The 17,103-nt window shown below is 43.3% G+C and overlaps 1 protein-coding gene across 2 annotated transcripts; it reads right to left on the minus strand.

The window, feature by feature from the left end:
- Positions 1-57: 57 nt before the first annotated feature.
- On the minus strand, positions 58-16,693 carry MTCH1 (mitochondrial carrier 1). 2 transcript variants are annotated; one of them, XM_081010344.1, is made up of 12 exons: positions 16,469-16,692; positions 15,728-15,812; positions 13,292-13,398; positions 11,307-11,384; positions 10,164-10,221; positions 9,274-9,325; positions 7,730-7,789; positions 6,869-6,962; positions 5,488-5,535; positions 4,201-4,268; positions 3,504-3,579; positions 58-2,765 (listed from the first exon to the last, which is right to left on the minus strand). In XM_081010344.1, the coding sequence occupies exons 1-12, from the start codon at positions 16,640-16,642 to the stop codon at positions 2,697-2,699; spliced, it is 969 nt and encodes a 322-aa protein (XP_080866470.1). In that variant the 5' UTR covers positions 16,643-16,692; the 3' UTR covers positions 58-2,696. The 2 variants fall into 2 exon arrangements, with proteins under 2 accessions (XP_080866470.1, XP_080866471.1); XM_081010345.1 differs by lacking the exons at positions 58-2,765; positions 3,504-3,579 and adding an exon at positions 3,701-4,092 and having other exon boundaries at positions 16,469-16,693.
- Between the last annotated feature and the right edge of the window lie 410 nt (positions 16,694-17,103).

Raw genomic sequence — 17,103 nt, forward strand, 5'->3', positions numbered from 1 at the left:
CAGCTGAGATTTACAGTCCTTGGGTTCATGCATAACATTAAAGAAGCTCAAGGGATGTCATTTTCCACAGTTTTATTTCAAAGTGAATTCAATGAACAGTTATAAAAACAATATCATGCAGTTTTATGGTAAAGGTAAAAGCATTAAAGTGACGGATTAGGTCCAAGGGATAAGGTAGCAGATATTTTAGATACCACAAGAGCCTCCCACATATACTAATAATACATGTACAAATATGCTATACAGGACAAGATCTCCAAAGCATCAAGACAAGTATCTGTTCAAATGACAATGTTTGGAAAGTAAAAGATTTGGGACACCTATCTGGAAAACAAATGACCCTATTTCTTCTCTGAGGAATTGTTGCAGTTCCTTGGATGCAAGAAGCAAGACTAGGCTCTTCCTGGGCTCCCCAAGGATTTAGAGGGGGGAAATCACAAGACATCCATATCATTTTTCACTGTATGACATTACAAAATTAATGCCCTTCCTTCTGACCCAGAAAGAATCCCCAGGCACTGCAGAAGCCAGCACAGATGCATTTGGAATTACTTAGTAACACATACACCACTCATGCACATACAACAAAGAACTAACAACACAGCAAATAGAACGGGGAAAGCCTATGTACAGCAGCACTGGACGGGAATAAAGCCATTTTTTGTGTGTATAAATAAGCTCTGATCACAAACGAAGGAATGCCTCTAACACTTTTACTGGACAAGGAGTTAGTAGCCTTTAGAATCCCAATGCTGGATTTTCACTCCCTCATCACTTAGTTTCCTGAAGACAAACGCTAATAGTTGAACTTAAGTTGAGCCAGGGTGCTACAACCACATCCTTGCTGAAATGAAACACTACTTTAGTGCAATTCACAAATAAACTGACCTTTCTTATATACTGTTGTGGCATACAAGATCAAGTAGTTTAAAAGTTGCAGAACCAAAGCAACCACAAAGCAACCAATGTGGACAACCACATTAATTGACAAGAGTTGGCTTGGCCTTTGTCTCAAGCTCAGCACCAATTCACAGAACTAAAGTGTGGTGAGAATATGAGTTTAGAAGAGGAGTCTCAAAATTATTGGTAAAGTAGATGCTTTGCCAGGAAGATAATTTCCCAATGTTTGCCATGCTACTGCAAAGATGCAAAAGTGGGGGAAGCAGTCAGCTGTGGACTGAACTGTCAGCCATGCTTGTGGCAAAGTAGCCACACGACTCCCCCTTGACTGTGGAACTGATCTAATAATGAAAGTCTTCATGTCAACCAGAGCCAACTCACATGAACTTCTAAAGCAGAAATTAGAAAAACTAATCATGGCCCAAATTCACATGATCAGAAGGCAGCTTTAGCTATGACAACCAATGTGCAAAAACCGTTCTGTTCTACACAACAAAGCTACAAGTCCTTAACACGGCAGACGTTCTTGCCCAGCATCATCTGACAGTGGGGAGCACTGCTGAACTGGGGAAATAGGTCTAGAACAGCAAGTCTGACAAGCTTATTCACATACAGGTCAGCAGAGAAAACATTTCCTTTCTTTGCTTACATGCTATCTCAGTTTGGCCATGATTCACCCCCCAGCTGCATCCCCTTGTGTGCCACTGAATCCCACCCCAGAAGGTCCCCTGGCTTCATGAGTGGCAGAAGAGCCCTAGTGTACACATGTGGTATCCACATGTGGCCCTGTGGACACTATTAGCGCTACCTGTGCTAGGGCTTTTTTCAGCCGTAACTTGCAGGAACTCAGTTCCAGCACCAATCAGGCGGGTGAGGTTGCCATTCTGAGAGAACAAGGGAGGCATTCATGGTGAGTTCCAGCACCTCTTTTTCTAGAAAAATAGCACTAGCTATACCAATTCTGGCTTAAACATCTCATTAGTGCGCAACACTCAGCTCAGTCTTAAGGTGCTTGTAGTTATGTTACCTTAGGAAGTGTATCTTCCCTCTTAGTGTTCAACACCCAGATAAAATTGATTACTCTTATGTGCCAACTTAAGAGAACCCCATGAAAAATCTGGGTGGTGGAAGACCTGAGAGATGCTATGTTAAATCAAGATTCAGCTCTATGCATGTCATTGTTAGGAAATGAATAATACTGCCACTTACGGTACGTTTTCTGTGGCTCTCCTGAATCCTAAGTATGAAAAATATTCTAAAACCAATTGGGATTTTAGCATGTAGGCTAGCCAGTGAGGCAGAGGCCAAAGCTGACAGAGCTAAGTTTAGCTTCTCCAATTTGTCTAATGTTTTGCTGGTCCACAGACTAACGCAATAATGGCTATTCTATTTTACTTGTCTAGCAATGGCACCGAGGAGAGACTGCAACCAACTGAAGTCTCGGCTGGTTTAGGCAGTGCAAAGAATGATGTAAACAAACTTCTCATTGTGTCCCTGACTCCAGAGATCCATGTGCATGCCAAGCCTTCAGAAGCTATAACCGTTCTCCAGTAAGGCTGTCCCTTTGGACTTTAGGCTTGGCTGGCACTGAAAAGTGCTCCTGCCCTACCCTGACTGGCAAGATCAGCTGGCAACTTAAGTCAACATGGTGCAGTTAGGAAGCCAGTCCAATTTGCTGGGGAGAAGATGCTCTTGCTCTTTCACCTTTGACTTCAAAATTAAAAGGGAAATGTCAATGCAAGCATTGAAGGTTTCTTCTACAAGAGTCTAGGTTGACCTCTTTCTCCCAGATGATATTAATCAACAAGATATGCTGGTGCAGATGCTCTACGAAAAAGTAGGCTGGAGCCTCTGAAGAGCTGCCCCTAGGGAGAAGAAAACAGGAGAAGTGTTGGAAACCAACATTTAAAAGAGATGTCATTTTAAAAAAAAAGTATAGTAAATAAGGGTGCTGGATGCAGCAACAGTAAACCAGGAGCAAAATACTAATAGTAATCCCCATATGCATTCATTTTTCCCTCTTACAGTGGTACCTTGGTTCCTGAACGGCTTAGTCATCGAACAAATCGGCTCCCGAACGCCGCAAAGTTTGTGAATGTTTTCCAGAAGCTGAACGTCTGACGCAGTTTCCGAATGAGTGCAGGAAGCTCCTGCAGCCAATCGGAAGCCATGCTTTGGTTCCGGGGGTCGAACGGACTCCTGGAACAGATTAAGTTTGAGAACCAAGGTGCCACTGTATTTTATACATGTCTAGGGAAACCCTGCATAATATTACTGTGGTGTAAAAGGACAAACACCAAATCTCACAGGAATAGACTTTACTGGGAAGATTATCCTTACTGATGTTAGTCTGAACAAGATTTTAAAGATTATGAAAACACTAAAGAGTAAAAACGGCAGGGGAGTTGGGGGGTGTGACATTTTGCGTCTTCTGTGGCTAAATTTGCAAAGGCAGATTTGCAAAAAGTTAAGAATCACCCACTTCTGTTCAGGACAAGAAAGGATGCGTGCTTCTGCCATCCATCTGTACTGAAGAACTGCTCAGGAACCAAAGCTTTACTTTCTCTGGCTAAACTCATCTCAGAGTAAACACGGCTGCCCACCTGAGCACTGAGGTGTCTCCAGCACTGAATCCAAGAGGAAAACACAGGGGTGCGTGGAGGGAGGCCAGCAAGTAACCTATACAGCAAAGAGAGAAGTCAAGGAAGAGAACAAACTGAGGGCGAGAGAAGCAAGCAATCACGGTGTAAACAGGAACCAAAATCATTACTGCCTCCAGATGCTCTCATTTATTCAGTTACAGTTACAGTCCCTGCTCTAGAAAGGAGGCAATATGCAACAGAAAACCAAACCCTCTCATTGTTCTACAAGCTGCAGAAACTTTACAAAAAGCCACCGACTTAACTCCATCTCCTTCAATGACCATGAACATTCACAAACCTGAGAGACACACAGAGGCTGTTCACTTCATGTTTATTGACCTAAAAATGCTGGCTGGCTAGCAAAAATAAATGTGGGCTATTTCCACATATACACACAGCCAAGGTCTTCTCTTCCTCCTGGTTCCTTCAGTGCGCATCATCTCCAAACACATCAGCCTGAAGTCTGTCTGTCCCAAATCACTTTTTTAGGTGCGTGCAGGGATGCGAGGGCGTGGTTTTTCATGCTGTGTGTGCATATGTCCAGGCTAAGCTGTTCAGTATAGGAAAATATGACTAGATTAAGTAGTTCTGCCAACTTATTAAGTTTTCATTAATGACGCTGGTTGGGGGTGGGGGTGGGGAGAGGGAAATCACATACCCACAATTGTTCACCGCCATGAGATCTCCCACAAGAAGAAAGGGGTACGTCAGCATGCTCACAGCAATCTGAAACAAAGACATATCTAAGGCATTCCCTTCCATACGGCAGAGCGAGACACTGTCCCCCACCTCTCCCCCCAAAAAACAATGAGCAAGAAGCCTCATGCAACAAGACAGGATCAGCATATTTTGAGTGTGCAGAGAGAGAAACTTTTTCACCCGAGGCAGCTTAACTGTCAGTTATGTAGAAAAGCAGCATAACAGGCCCCTGATATACATCAACTGGCAGGAAGAACTGCAGCTGAAAGATGCTTAACAACAGAGCTGCACATGCCTGTTAAAAATTACACGTGGAAAGAGATCCATATGCATTAAGGATAAGTTATGATGACAGCTGATTTCCCCACCCACATCTTGCACTTTATTAATTGTGGGTTTATTCGAGTCTGGTTTGGCAGCATGGCTGTTTCTCGAGCCCAAGGAGAATCTGGGTTGACCAGCAATTCTTTGGCCACTCGCCAGTTGCAGTTTCATAGGACTTACAGGTAGGAGACTTGGGTCTTTCATCTAACTCACCTCGACTCAAGCAGACCAGATTTTTTAAAGTGGCCAATCTGTGACATAAGCACCATCGTTGGTGGAGCAAGAGGCAGTGAGTGTGGGAGCCAGTACAGTGGCACCTCTAGTTGTGGACTTAATCCATTTCAGGGTGCCGTTCACACCCTGAAAAGTCCGCAACTAGAGCGCCTCTTCTGCACGTGTGCGTGGCGCGATCGAGCGTTTCTGAGCGTGCATGAAGCGTGCTGATCGCTTCTGCACATGCGTGGGCGGTGAACCCGGAAGTAAACACTTCCGGTTTTGCTGCATTCGTAAGCTGAAACTCCATAACATGAGCGGAACACAACACGAGGTATGACTGTATATGGGAGTGAGCCAAGTCTACACAGCCTGCCTCCCTCTGCAAGGCTATGAGAAGAGGCGAGGAGCAGAGGCCTGGGATGGGTTACAGCTACTACAGTGTGCAATAATGCCTGTAGCGGCACTGTTTCATGCTTTGGACCACATTTGAGGCACATTTGCCAAAAAGGCAGCCAGTTATTGCTTTAAGTCAGGATCATAAATCAACCGTTCAAACCCTGAGATCTGAAGTTCCCAGTTGCTGGGAGTCAGTACTTATACAAAGTCATACATGGGTGTGCACGGATTTCCCTAGAACAGTGGAAGAGAGAAGGAGAACAAGTCATATGTCGACCAATTCCCCCAACAGGCACAATCGCTTACATACCCCCATCACAAACTTGGTGTAGCTTCGGATCACAGAGGCTTGGCTGAACTGAAACAAAGAGAGATCAGAGGTTTCTTCAGGCTCAGACCATCACACACATTGAGAGAATACAAGCAGATCACCAGTTATCAATAAGGCTGCATGGAATATGCAAAGAGACTGGCATAGTTCTAGATACAATCTAAACCAGATCTGAGCTAACGCAGGCAGCAACAGCTTTAAACTGACAAGAGGCACCTACTAAACCAGGTGTGGGGAACGCTTGGTCCTCCAGATGTCACTGAACTACAAGTCTCACCGACCCTGGTCACTGACCATGCTTGCTGGGGCTGATGGAAATTGTAGTTCAGCAACAGGTTGAGGGCCAAAGGTTCCCCATAGCTGCACTGAACTGAAGACATTGTAAACTCAGCTCCACACAGACTGCTGAGTTGTTACCTAAGTATAAGCAATTCAGCTTGCTCTTCAATGGAAATAACTTTTCCATAGTTAAACTCCACCTGTCTTAATATTTGATCCCATGTCCCCCAAAGGGGAAAAGACTTCATGAGCCGTATTAACAAGCAGCTCCCAGCAAACAGGTCTGTGAGTTTTGATATTTTCTTAGCCCAAATTAGCATGCTGCAAACGAGGCAAAAACTGAGTATGGGGAATCAATGATGCTTAAGAGAAGCCATGTGCACTGAACAGAAAAAGTTGGCTAGAATGTGGCACAGGCACTTCCTGGCTGCTATATGGTGACGGCTCGAGCTTGTAAAGTTTACAGACGAGCAGCACAGTATTGCTGGGTGGGGGGAGGTTCATGTTCTCTGCTGAGATTTGTCAGCTACTTAAAACCATGCTCAATTTGAGCTGTGGAAACAGAGAGAGGCCTCACTAACTGATGACACCCCTCTCCCTTCAGTTTAGAACATTCTGCAAATCAGGGCTTCAACCTAGGTCCGAATAAGTCATTGAAAATTTCCTGCTTCTCTCTCTCTCTTCACACTTTTGCTATCAAAACATAGCATGTTTTATTTCAGCTATAAGCAAGTCTGCTAAGTTCTTCCGACCCATATGTTTCTGTGATATCAATATTAACTAGTAGTCCCTAAAGCAGGGGTGGGTTAAACCATGAATGCCAGGTACAAAATAGCTCAGTCAGGTGGACATACACTAAAAAGTCCAGAAATTCAAGGATAGTATCAAAACCAAGTTTAGAAGTCCTTCCATACAAAAATCCACTCCTGGTTTTCTCCCAAGCATTCTTTTTCACAAGTCAGAGGTGTGTGTGTGTGTGTGTGTGTGTGTGTGTGTGTTGATTCAGGGCAAATCACCCAGAGATCCACTGTTGCACCAAACCAACAAGCAACTCAACAGGATGAGAAACCCCACCACTCACGTTGTCATCCACTGCGTAGGTGTTGATCAAGTGAGCCAGAAGGTTGCAACACCATAAAAAGATGACATCGCCTAGGATATGAGGAACTAAACCGCTGAAAAACCAAGAAGGAAAATTGGATAACAAAGACTTGAGTTAAACTACAAGAGTTTTGTGGCTATTTAAAACAGAACTGTTGCCTTTAAAAAACAGAGATGCAATTTAGACAAAAATCTCATCAAGAGTGACCAGAAAATGTGGTTAACCCCTACCCTGATACAGAGATTCCAATCCTCAAGTTCTGTTAATTCAAAAGGAAATCACTAACTCATTCTACATGGAATTCTACAGCACAGATGCATTTTAGAAACCTCAGTGCTGATTAAAAAGTAATCACAGATAGAATAAGATTTGTTGATCTCCTTATTGCTGTTTTGACCGAGCCATTCCTAGTAATTATTGCTGCTTAAGTAGTAAGTCTGGGACTCCTTCCAAAAAGTGCCTTAGGCTCTGACATAACGCAGGGAGGAGCTCCAAGGCTGAGGTGCTGCCTATGAAGCCCCAAGTCATTTGCTTTCATCACTTTTATGTGATGCGCAGGAGACACTACTGCCTGGTCATGATGGGCCGAAATTTATCTCTATGTACCTGCAGAGTTTTAGAATTCCAAAGGAGTATCCTATTTGGAGCAGCATCCTATGTACTGTCTGATAGAAAAATGTTGAGTGCAGAACTGAATCCTAAGGAGTGGGAACAGCAACCTGCCTTTCTGCTGGCAGATGACTGTTTGGAATAAGAGCTGGCCCAGGGTGTGGCAACTGATCAAAAACAAAAGTTTCAGATTGAGTAAGGTTTGCTAGGAATTCAGACAGACTCACGTACACAAAGAATCCCAGCAGCCCTTCTTCCTTCCAAATTGTCCCAATGGAGCTGAACACGCCCCTGTTGAGAAAGGAAATGGTTAAGACTCGGGGAAGCAACTCTCACACGCCTCTGCAGTCAGCAGCGCATTTATGCAGCTGCTACTGGCATGCTTCAAGCAGGGGAAAGAAGAATCGTCTTCCTCTCTTTGGAACAAACCAATACCTAAATTAGCATTATGATTCTAGCACAGGGGTGGACAACCAGCAGCCCTTGGCCTAATTTCAAAACCCCCAGCAAGCAGCAGTTCATAACTCTGGCCAGGAGTAATCTGTCCTTGGCCAGGGAGGAAAAGGAAGTGAGAAAGGGGGTTGCGGGGAGGGAAGGCTCTGGCCCTGCCCACAGCCACCTTCAGTCCCACTCACACAGCCTCCAACCAAATTCCCTCTCTTCAGAATGCATCTCTCCCCTCCACCCCCGGTCTCTCTCTCAAAAAAGCTTCCCATCACCATAATAAAATAACAGTTTGCAGCATAAAAATGTCCAGCAGGGATGAATCAAAGCATATTAATAGCACATAAGTGCAATTCAGAATACTCCTACTCACAGATACCTAATAGGCCTGTGAATTTTTTTTAAAAAATCCTGACCTGGGGACAAAAGCACCCTAAGGAGGCACCGAGCCAGCCTCTCTCAGATGGGCATTCTACAACTGGGGTGCCACCACACAGAAGGCCCTCTCTCCTTAGTAGCCCCCCACTTCACTTTGCTTAGTGTAGACATCTTCTTCAGTGGAGTCGCTGAAGAAAGAATCAAGGAATCTTGTAGTCCTACTTCGGACCAACTGCAGTTTCTGGATTATTTTTGAAAGCTGCTGTGTATATGCTGCATTGCAGTAAGCTAAGCATGAGGTTACCGGGAGATGGGTAGCTGGCAACCAAGCTATCTCTATTTAGGTGGAACTCTCTCTCCTAAGAAGTGTGCATGGCCTCCGCGCTGCAGATTTTTAAATGAAGCCTTAAAAGCCATCATTTACAAGCTGCCCTTTGCAATTTTTAATTTATTTCCAGAATTGGTACATACTATAACACTCTTTGGTTGTTTTATTAGTCTCTGTAACTGTTTTAAATGGTCTTTTTAATAACTATTAAGGCTGCAGCCTTTGCTAGTTGTGATTAGTTTAGAGTGCTGTATTTATTGCGTTTTTACAATATTGTGAGCTTTCTTAGGTGGAGTATGTCCCCCAAAGCATCATATGCATGTTTTTATAGAAAGCAAATAAATACTTAAAATTGTGACTGAATAGTTGCGCTATCTTAAATTTCTGTACAAGGAGACCATTATGAAACTATATTGGTGTTTCACCTCCTTTTTGTCTGAAACAGAAGATGCTGAAACACATAAAATTCTAGTGGGACAATGTATATGTAGCATCAAAGACACAGTGGAGTAAGAGGAAGAACGGGGAGCTGTTCATGCTGGTGCTGCTTGGTTCACATTGAGCAAATAGTTTATCCAAGACTATTATTCTCAGGTTCAACTCTCAAAGGGCAGAACAATCTTACCTGTACTTCACTTCCCGTCCTACGAACTGGACCATACAGCGCATTGAAATTACTGCAGGGAAACAAAGGCATTTAAGCAACTGCAGTTGCAAACCATTTCATCACTTCATCAGGATCTATCAAGCAGCACATGAGGCACGAAAATGCAGCATTCTATCATTCATAGTTCTTAGTTCATGATGCTTAACAGAGATATAAATGCATACCTCCCTAGCAGCAAAAACCCCAGGAGCGCCTTGTGGCTCCTTAAACATTAGCAAGTTGCGTAAGATTTCACTGATTATGGGGAACCTGTGGCCCACCTGATGCTGCCACACAAGAACCCAGGATCCCTGATCACTGGTCCTTGCTGGCTGTGAGTGATTGGAACTGTAGTTCATCAATGTCTGGAGGGCCACAGGTTATTCATCCCTGCATCAGAATCCACCCTGTTAGATGTATGAAATATTTTCTTCAGTTGTAGAGTGAATATCCCTCTTACACTTCAGCACATGCACCTATTATTATGTAAGCTGTAGGACCAAAATGTCATGAAATGGAACAAGTCTCAGTCTCCTGTATTTCTATGCAGAATCAAATTTACTTCAGCAATCATTAGTGACAGCAAACTTCCTTCTCTATAGGTTTTAACACCTGAAAGGGGGGGAGAGAAATGTTTTCTTTAGTAAGTAAGAACATCTCAAATGAGTCTGACTCAAGATCAGGCTCCTGCCATGGCTAGGAATATCTTTCCCAATTTTGTTTAAAACAATTGCTTCAAGACACAAACTAAAAGCTAGTTTTTCTTTTTATCAAAATTTTTATACCACTCGATTATAAAAAACAAAACAAAAACCCAACAACCTTCAAGGTTAGAAAGAGATCGGAAGGCAGCAGACCACACAACTCACCATGCAGCGGGTGAGAGATAACCCGGGATACGCACTGCATCATCATCTCATGGGAGGTCTGAGGAAGAAGGTCAAGCAGAGTGCAGTATGAACCACCTTCTGAGAAATGGCATGGCTGCAACTGATCACACTGTCATTAGGACTATGTTGGGAAACCGATTGCGTTTAAGTGTTTCAGCTTTGTGTTTTGAAAAACAAATGGGGGGGGGGGGACTACACAGAAGGCAGCAATTCCCAGAGTCTCATTACCTCAAGCCATGACCTGCCTCCCACATATCTTTATTCTGATGTAACTGTATATGAGATAATTCAGAGAGGAGAGATTGTGAAGCTTCGGTAACACAAACAATTTGACCTCAGAGGTATACCCATGTCTGAAGGCAAATTTCTGCTTTCTTCAAAACTTTTCAAGCTTCACAACATAATGTATGTTGGAAGACCACTTTCAGGTCTTTTATATTCTCATTATGCCATTTTTCAAAAATCATTTGATGGTATCTAATGCTGCCACAGAACCTGTACAGCAGGCTCCTACTTGAACAACAGAACTTCTCCCTTCTCCCCTCTGCAACCCCTCCATCTCAAAAGCTCTTCCAAAGCATTGGGGGACCCTCTGGAGCAGATTTCAGGTTGCACAAGGGGAGGAAGGGAAGTCCCTTCCATGAGTGTATTGTGCAACACTCGGTTGTGCAAGTGCAGAAAAAAATTCTACAATGGCAATGGAACTTCCCTTCCCTCTCCCCACTCATCTGCCAAATGTCCTCTGCAGGTTCTCTCTACCCTCTGAAGATTTGGGGGTGGTGGTAGTGAAATTCCATTGTGCTCACAGAAATTGTTCTGCAATTATTTAGTGAGATTAAATCCATTCATTTTGATTTTTAATTTCTTGGGTGGCAGAAGAGCCAAAATCTTAAGAAATCAGGCTGACCCCACATTTGCATTTTCAACCTTTCCAATCTTCTCACAGTGTTAGCCCCAGGCAGTTTTCCAAACTAGGTTTAGCCTTACAGGAAGTTGGGGAGAAATGAACCATGTTAACTTTCCTAGATTTATGAGAATGCCAAGTTGCAAAACAGTGTTGCTTTTTCCCCAACACTAGGTAAAAGATTAAGTAAAGAAAGATTGCTCGATAATGGATCCCACCTCTTTTGCCACTTTCAGGAGGGACGTTTTCACATCATCCTTGTTAGAAACATGTTCTATATCCTCCAAAGGAAAGGCCTAAAAGACAAAATAATAATAAATAATAATAATAATAATAATTTTTTTTATACCCCGGCCTTCCCGGTTCAGAAAACCGGGCTCAGGGTGGCTAACAACAAATTTAAAACACTTAATTGATGCAACAAAAAACAGCATAAAATACAGTATTAAAACGTGAATAACAATAAATTCAGAATTCAAAAATCAATTTGGGGGAAAATCCATCCAATAAACATTAGATGATCACCAGGGCTAGTTGGCTAAATTAGTCCTATTTGGGCCAGTGAGGAGACCAGGGAAGAATTAGCTGTGGGATCCCAGAGTGGATAATCTTCATAAAAAGGGGAGAGGGAGGGAAGGAAGGGGAATAAAAGATCAGGCTAAGTTCAAATTGAAAGCCAGACGGAATAGTTCTGTCTTACAGGCCTTGCGGAAGGAAGTTAAATCCTGGACAGACATTATTAAGCTCACCTCCCTTCAGAGACTTGGCTATGAAGAGCAATGGCACTTGATGCATCTGCTCTTAGGGGTGTTCCCAAGGCTCCCTATTCCCCATTTCTAATAAATATAGCTGGGGGGGAATGGGAGAGGAGCTCAGAGGACCATACCATACCACGTTACACAGATTAGGTTGAAAGATAGTGACTTGCCCAGTGAGCTACACTCCCATCTTTGCTTCCTCCTTCCTCCTTAAGGAAGTAGGAACCATGTCAGTTCATTAGCCAACCTAGATAAGTTTCTACATGGATTGGCCACAGCTGTGCAGTGCTTTTCCAGTCCTACCTGAAAATGCCCAGAGTTGAACCTCTGACCTTTTGCATGCGAACCACGTGCTCTATCATCAAGCTATGGCCCTTCCCCAACTTCCTTCCCTTCTCCCTATGCTCTTGCTGCAAGGGAGCCCTGTCGGGAGTGTGTGTGTGTGTGTGTGTGTGTGTACGCGCACACACACAACTTTCTCTGCCTCACAGAAATGGAGAAGGAAGTTGCTCTCCACTTTGAAAATGCCCAGCTTGGAAGCATGCACTTGCCTCCTGCTCATCACCCTGTGTCTAAAGCATCATTAGCAGGAAGAGAATCAGCATGAGGAGGCCCAGACTCGAAAGCGCTGAAGGAGCATGAATGAGCCTCTCTTCCCGCTTCCAAGCAATGCACAGACGGGAGGGAGTGGCAGCCGGCGCAGGCTCCCGAACCATAGAGCTGAATCAGGCAGTGTTGAGCTTTCGGAGCTTTCCTGTGCACAGCAGGAGGGGACGGAGTGGAAGGCAGCCAACTCATCTTGGCAGGAGACAGAGCAGCACTCCTCCCATCCTTAATGAGGAGCTGTCACTGACGATTAGAAAAGTGAAATCAACAGCCCCACTGTCAAAGACCGAGCAGGCCAAGAAGTGTCAGACTAACAGGCTTTCACAGGAAATAAAAGGTCACTAAGAGAGGATCAGCACATCATTATTTTAGGGAGGCTGAAGGCACTCAAGACATTCCTAAAGCAGCCTGATGGTGACTTAATAATCAATTAATTTAAAATATGGTCCAAGAGGGCCATCAGTGTAGGACCGTAATAAAAAAAATAAATGCTGAGGATTCAGGAAATTGTTCACAGAATGAAAAAGGGGGAAAGTTAAAAGACATGCTCAGAGGGCCTCCGTTCAGCATAAGGCCAGCAGCTGCTGCTGCTCTTTCAGCTCAGCAACTCAGGATCTTGCAAAGGATTTACTGCCTCTGGTTGAAGGAAAGGGGCTGTTTGCCACAACCAGAGCAGTGGCAGTGGTAGTTGCTCTTGAAGCTCATTCCTTCTCACTCCACAGTGGTGTCAGCTGACACCTGAGTTATAATGAAATGCTGACCTGACTTTCTTTTAAAAAAAAAGTCATTCACAACTAGCCTTCAGTACACTGAGTGCAGAGAGCAAACTTGAACCTTACCTTCTTTACTCTCCCTCTGCTTATGGTGGATAAAGTGCTAGAGAGAATTCGAGGAGCAAGGCCACGGAAAAGGCCTCTTTTCCCATCCACTTCCACAATGTGTCTGGCTAGGAAATAAACGATTGTGGTGTCACATCATCGTCGTTGTCAGTCTTCAGAAGCTCCAACTTGCAGCTGACTAAACATCTATTTGGAATAACACGTCTCAGGGCATTAGACTATCCACTGATACTGAAGATCCCATTGTAAAATGAGGAGAACCCTGACATTGTCAACTAAATCTTTCAGCTGTGGTCTGCCTACCTTAAAGAGTTACACTGGATTTTACTGGCTAGGTCAGAGTGTGAAGATTCCTTTAACTCGTGCTTAGCTGTGTTGCCTCCTTCCACCCCAAAGGGTTCAGGTTATAATCTGCAAAACGTTTTGAAAGGAATTGCATAGAGCCTAAATTATTACAAGCATCGGATGGTAAGACAGAGAGGAAAAACTCAAATGTGCTTCTAGTATAGTATAATGCCGTGGTTGTTTGCTACAGTGGAAATATAAGACTAATTCCACTTTTCCAACCCTCACGTTGCTGTAAAGCAGTATTTTTTCCTAACTGTCTTTTTTTTTCAAAAGAGAGAAAATGTTTCTGTAAAAGCAAATATACAAAGTGATCTTCATTAAACAGCTGATATACTAGCTCTTCAGTTGACTGTCATGCTTCACACAATAAAACAATCACAAAGAAATGCATTTAAAAAGCTTCATTAGCAAAAAAAACCCCAGCTTCTACATCACAGTATGATTGCTCTATACCATTATATACGTAGAAAGCAAGGAGTATTATAGATCCATGCAGTGATGTATACACATTTTGCCTCTCTACATGCTATAAATGTGTCTGTCTTTTAAAATTCTGTTTTATGCAAAACTGTTTGCTAATGAATATTTTTTTAATAGGTGCCAAACATTTCTCTAAGAGAAGCACATAAGTGGTATGGGTGAAAGAAGCAAACTAAACCCTCAACAATCATACCACTACACATAGTAACACTTTTACAGCTAATATCTGTTATAACGAAATTATTTATTTTATAATTTGATAGCTTTATAAAATGTATACACTGCTTGATTGCAAAACAAACCAACCCTCAAAGTAATTTACAAAAAGGATGAAATCCTCATCCATCTAAATGGATGTCCCAAAATCAAAAAAGTACGATCAACTAAAAAGGGTTTTCTGGCCTAACACTAGGGATGTTGCTGTTGTTTTTTCCTGTAATTTTGTTGGAAGTGACATAGAGTGGCTGGAGCAACCGAGTCAGACGGGTGGGGTATAAGAAATATTATTGTTGTTGTTGTTATATTATTATTATTAGCATTATTCATATAAGTAGATATTATTCACACCAAACTGCACTTTTTGCAGCAAATGCAACCCTTTCTAAGTCAATAAGGACCAACAATGATTCCATACAATCTACGGCATAGACAATACTTTTTTCCTGTTACAAAATGACTAGCAATATAAATGAGATAAAGAATGTTGGCCTGGTTTGCATGCACTACTAAGCCAAACCATGGCTAAGCGTGTGGGTACTCACTGTAAAAATTACAGCCACTTTGTTCCTCCCCCAGTACTGCTGCTGAGTTACTCAAAATGAAGACATGGTTTGGCTTAGCATTATATCTGAAACCAGGCTCATGGTTTGTCTGGAGTGAGACTAGCTATGTGCCTGGGTTCAGCTGTAGTAGTGCCAAACCATGGTTTCATGTTAAGTAGAGCAGCAGCAGCAGCTTTTTTTTTACTGCAAGTACCTTCATATTCATGCATTCATGCTTAGATACAGTATGACTTAGCATTACATGCAATTGGGCCACTGCCTACAAGATTTAAAAGGCAATAATGCAATTCAGCACATGCCTACTCAGAAGATAAGGTCTACTAGAGAGTACTCCCAGTTTCAACTATGAAAACCTAGTGCACCATACAATTTTAGCTATCACTTTTTTGTCTTTGTCTGTGATCATTGCAAATCAAGATGATCTAAGCAGTATTCCTCCTGCAGCATCTATATTCTCATAAAAAAACAACTTTGTTCACAGAAAAGACTTTTTTTAAAAAAAGAACTGATTTATCACAGCACTATACTACTGTTGACTTATCATTTCTAAGTTTTGTATTATCCTTATTTAACTACAGTGGTACCTCGGGTTAAGAAAATTCATTCTGGAGGTCCGTTCTTAACCTGAAACTGTTCTTAACCTGAGGTACCACTTCAGCTAATGGAGCCTCCTGCTGCCGCACACGATTTCTGTTCTCATCCTTGGGCAAAGTTCTTAACCTGAGGTACTACTTCTGGGTTAGCAGAGTCTGTAACCCAGTGTTTGTAACCCGAGGTACCACTGTACTGACAAACTTTCCTTGGATTTTTATTAAAGTATGCTCACCATATGTCAAAAAGCCAGGTAGGTAAAGTACTTTTCTTCCCAACAAGTTTCTCCCAACAGTTGGAGGAAGAGGTTCATGCCCAACCTTTAAAAGAGATACCAATCAGGCAACATCTGCTTCTTGGAAGAATCCCCCATACCAGTGTTCTTCAATCATAAGTTTACATCCTATATAGATGGTGTATTTTCCCATTTGTTCTCAGTTCTTACTCAGTTTCACCAACACCAACCCTTTACTGAATTAAAAGATTTACAGGCCCAGTACCTCATAGCTAATTTTAGTATTGTCTTTTTGCATTGTTCTAACCCACTCTGAACCCTTATGGTGAAGGATAAACTGTCCAAATCATTCTCATAGACACACCATTTTTAGTTGTGACAGTGCCATTTTATACAGCAAGCGGAACAGCAACGTTCTTTACAATATCTAGTTAAACTGCAAAAAGGAGATTAGCCTGATTTATAGGAACTGACCCTCCTCCACCTGTTGCAAGGGGTCACACCTACCACAAAACCCGGAAACTGAGCCCTAATTAGGGGCAGCCCCAATAATTAAGACGAAGGCTACACCTACTTGCCTAGGGATGCTGGGAGGCACATCCCAAGATAAACAGCAAATACCAATAACTCTAATTAATTTTCGGGCCCTGCTTCGCAACCCGCAAATTCTTGGGGCTGCCAGCTCCGTCAGAGGCCCACAGAGACTGCCCACCCGGAACCGGCTTTCGGATGTGACCGCACCTGCACCAGCAGCTTGACATAGAGCAGAGGGTGGCTCAAGGTCGTGAAGCCGGCGCTCAAGGCTACGAAGAGAGCGTCGGCGCCCTCCGCCGGCCCCGGCCCCATTCCTGGCCCAGCGGCTGCAGGAGGTACCCCAGGGCCCACCGTTACAGCCGCCATCCCCTCTGCCCCCATCCAACAAGGGAAGGCACTTCCGCGTACAGCTCCTTGCCCTCGTCACATGACCGAGCCCTTCGGTCACCGGGCTTCTACGTCATCACATCACGCAAGGGGAAGAGCTGCGGCAGGGAGAAGGAACTGGCTTTCTTGCATAGACTCAGTAAAATTGTAGAGTGACCACGGATAACGATAACTTCCGGGTTCATTTTCATGCTACCCCCCCCCCATCCTGGGTCGGACGTGAAAGCGGGCTTTGGCGAACAGTGAAAATAATGAACCAGAGTTTCAAGAGCTTTTTTTAGTTAGAATCGATCCATCCAGAAACACCCAGGGAAAAGGGTCGTTTCCTACTTCAGATGTTATTTCATTTGAAAGAAATGTGATTTTAAGCTTTATTTTTAGTGGTGAACCCTTAAAAATGTTCAGGGAGGGAGAGAGCCTTACGAAAGCGAGGCTTTCCCTGCCAATACTGCAGT

Source organism: Podarcis pityusensis (genome assembly GCF_964106645.2).
Source record: "Podarcis pityusensis genome assembly, chromosome: 6".
Lineage (NCBI taxonomy): Eukaryota > Metazoa > Chordata > Lepidosauria > Squamata > Lacertidae > Podarcis > Podarcis pityusensis.

Bases quoted from the DNA above. Each gene is read 5' to 3' on its own strand.
- MTCH1 (XM_081010344.1), bottom strand. From the start codon at position 16,642: ATGGGGGCAGAGGGGATGGCGGCTGTAACGGTGGGCCCTGGGGTACCT. The intron at 13,399-15,727 runs GTGAGCATACTT...TTTATTTCCTAG, and splicing joins ACCTGGCTTTTTGACATATG to CCAGACACATTGTGGAAGTG. The intron at 2,766-3,503 runs GTGGGCAGCCGT...TCTTCTCCCTAG, and splicing joins GGAGACACCTCAGTGCTCAG to GGGCAGCTCTTCAGAGGCTC.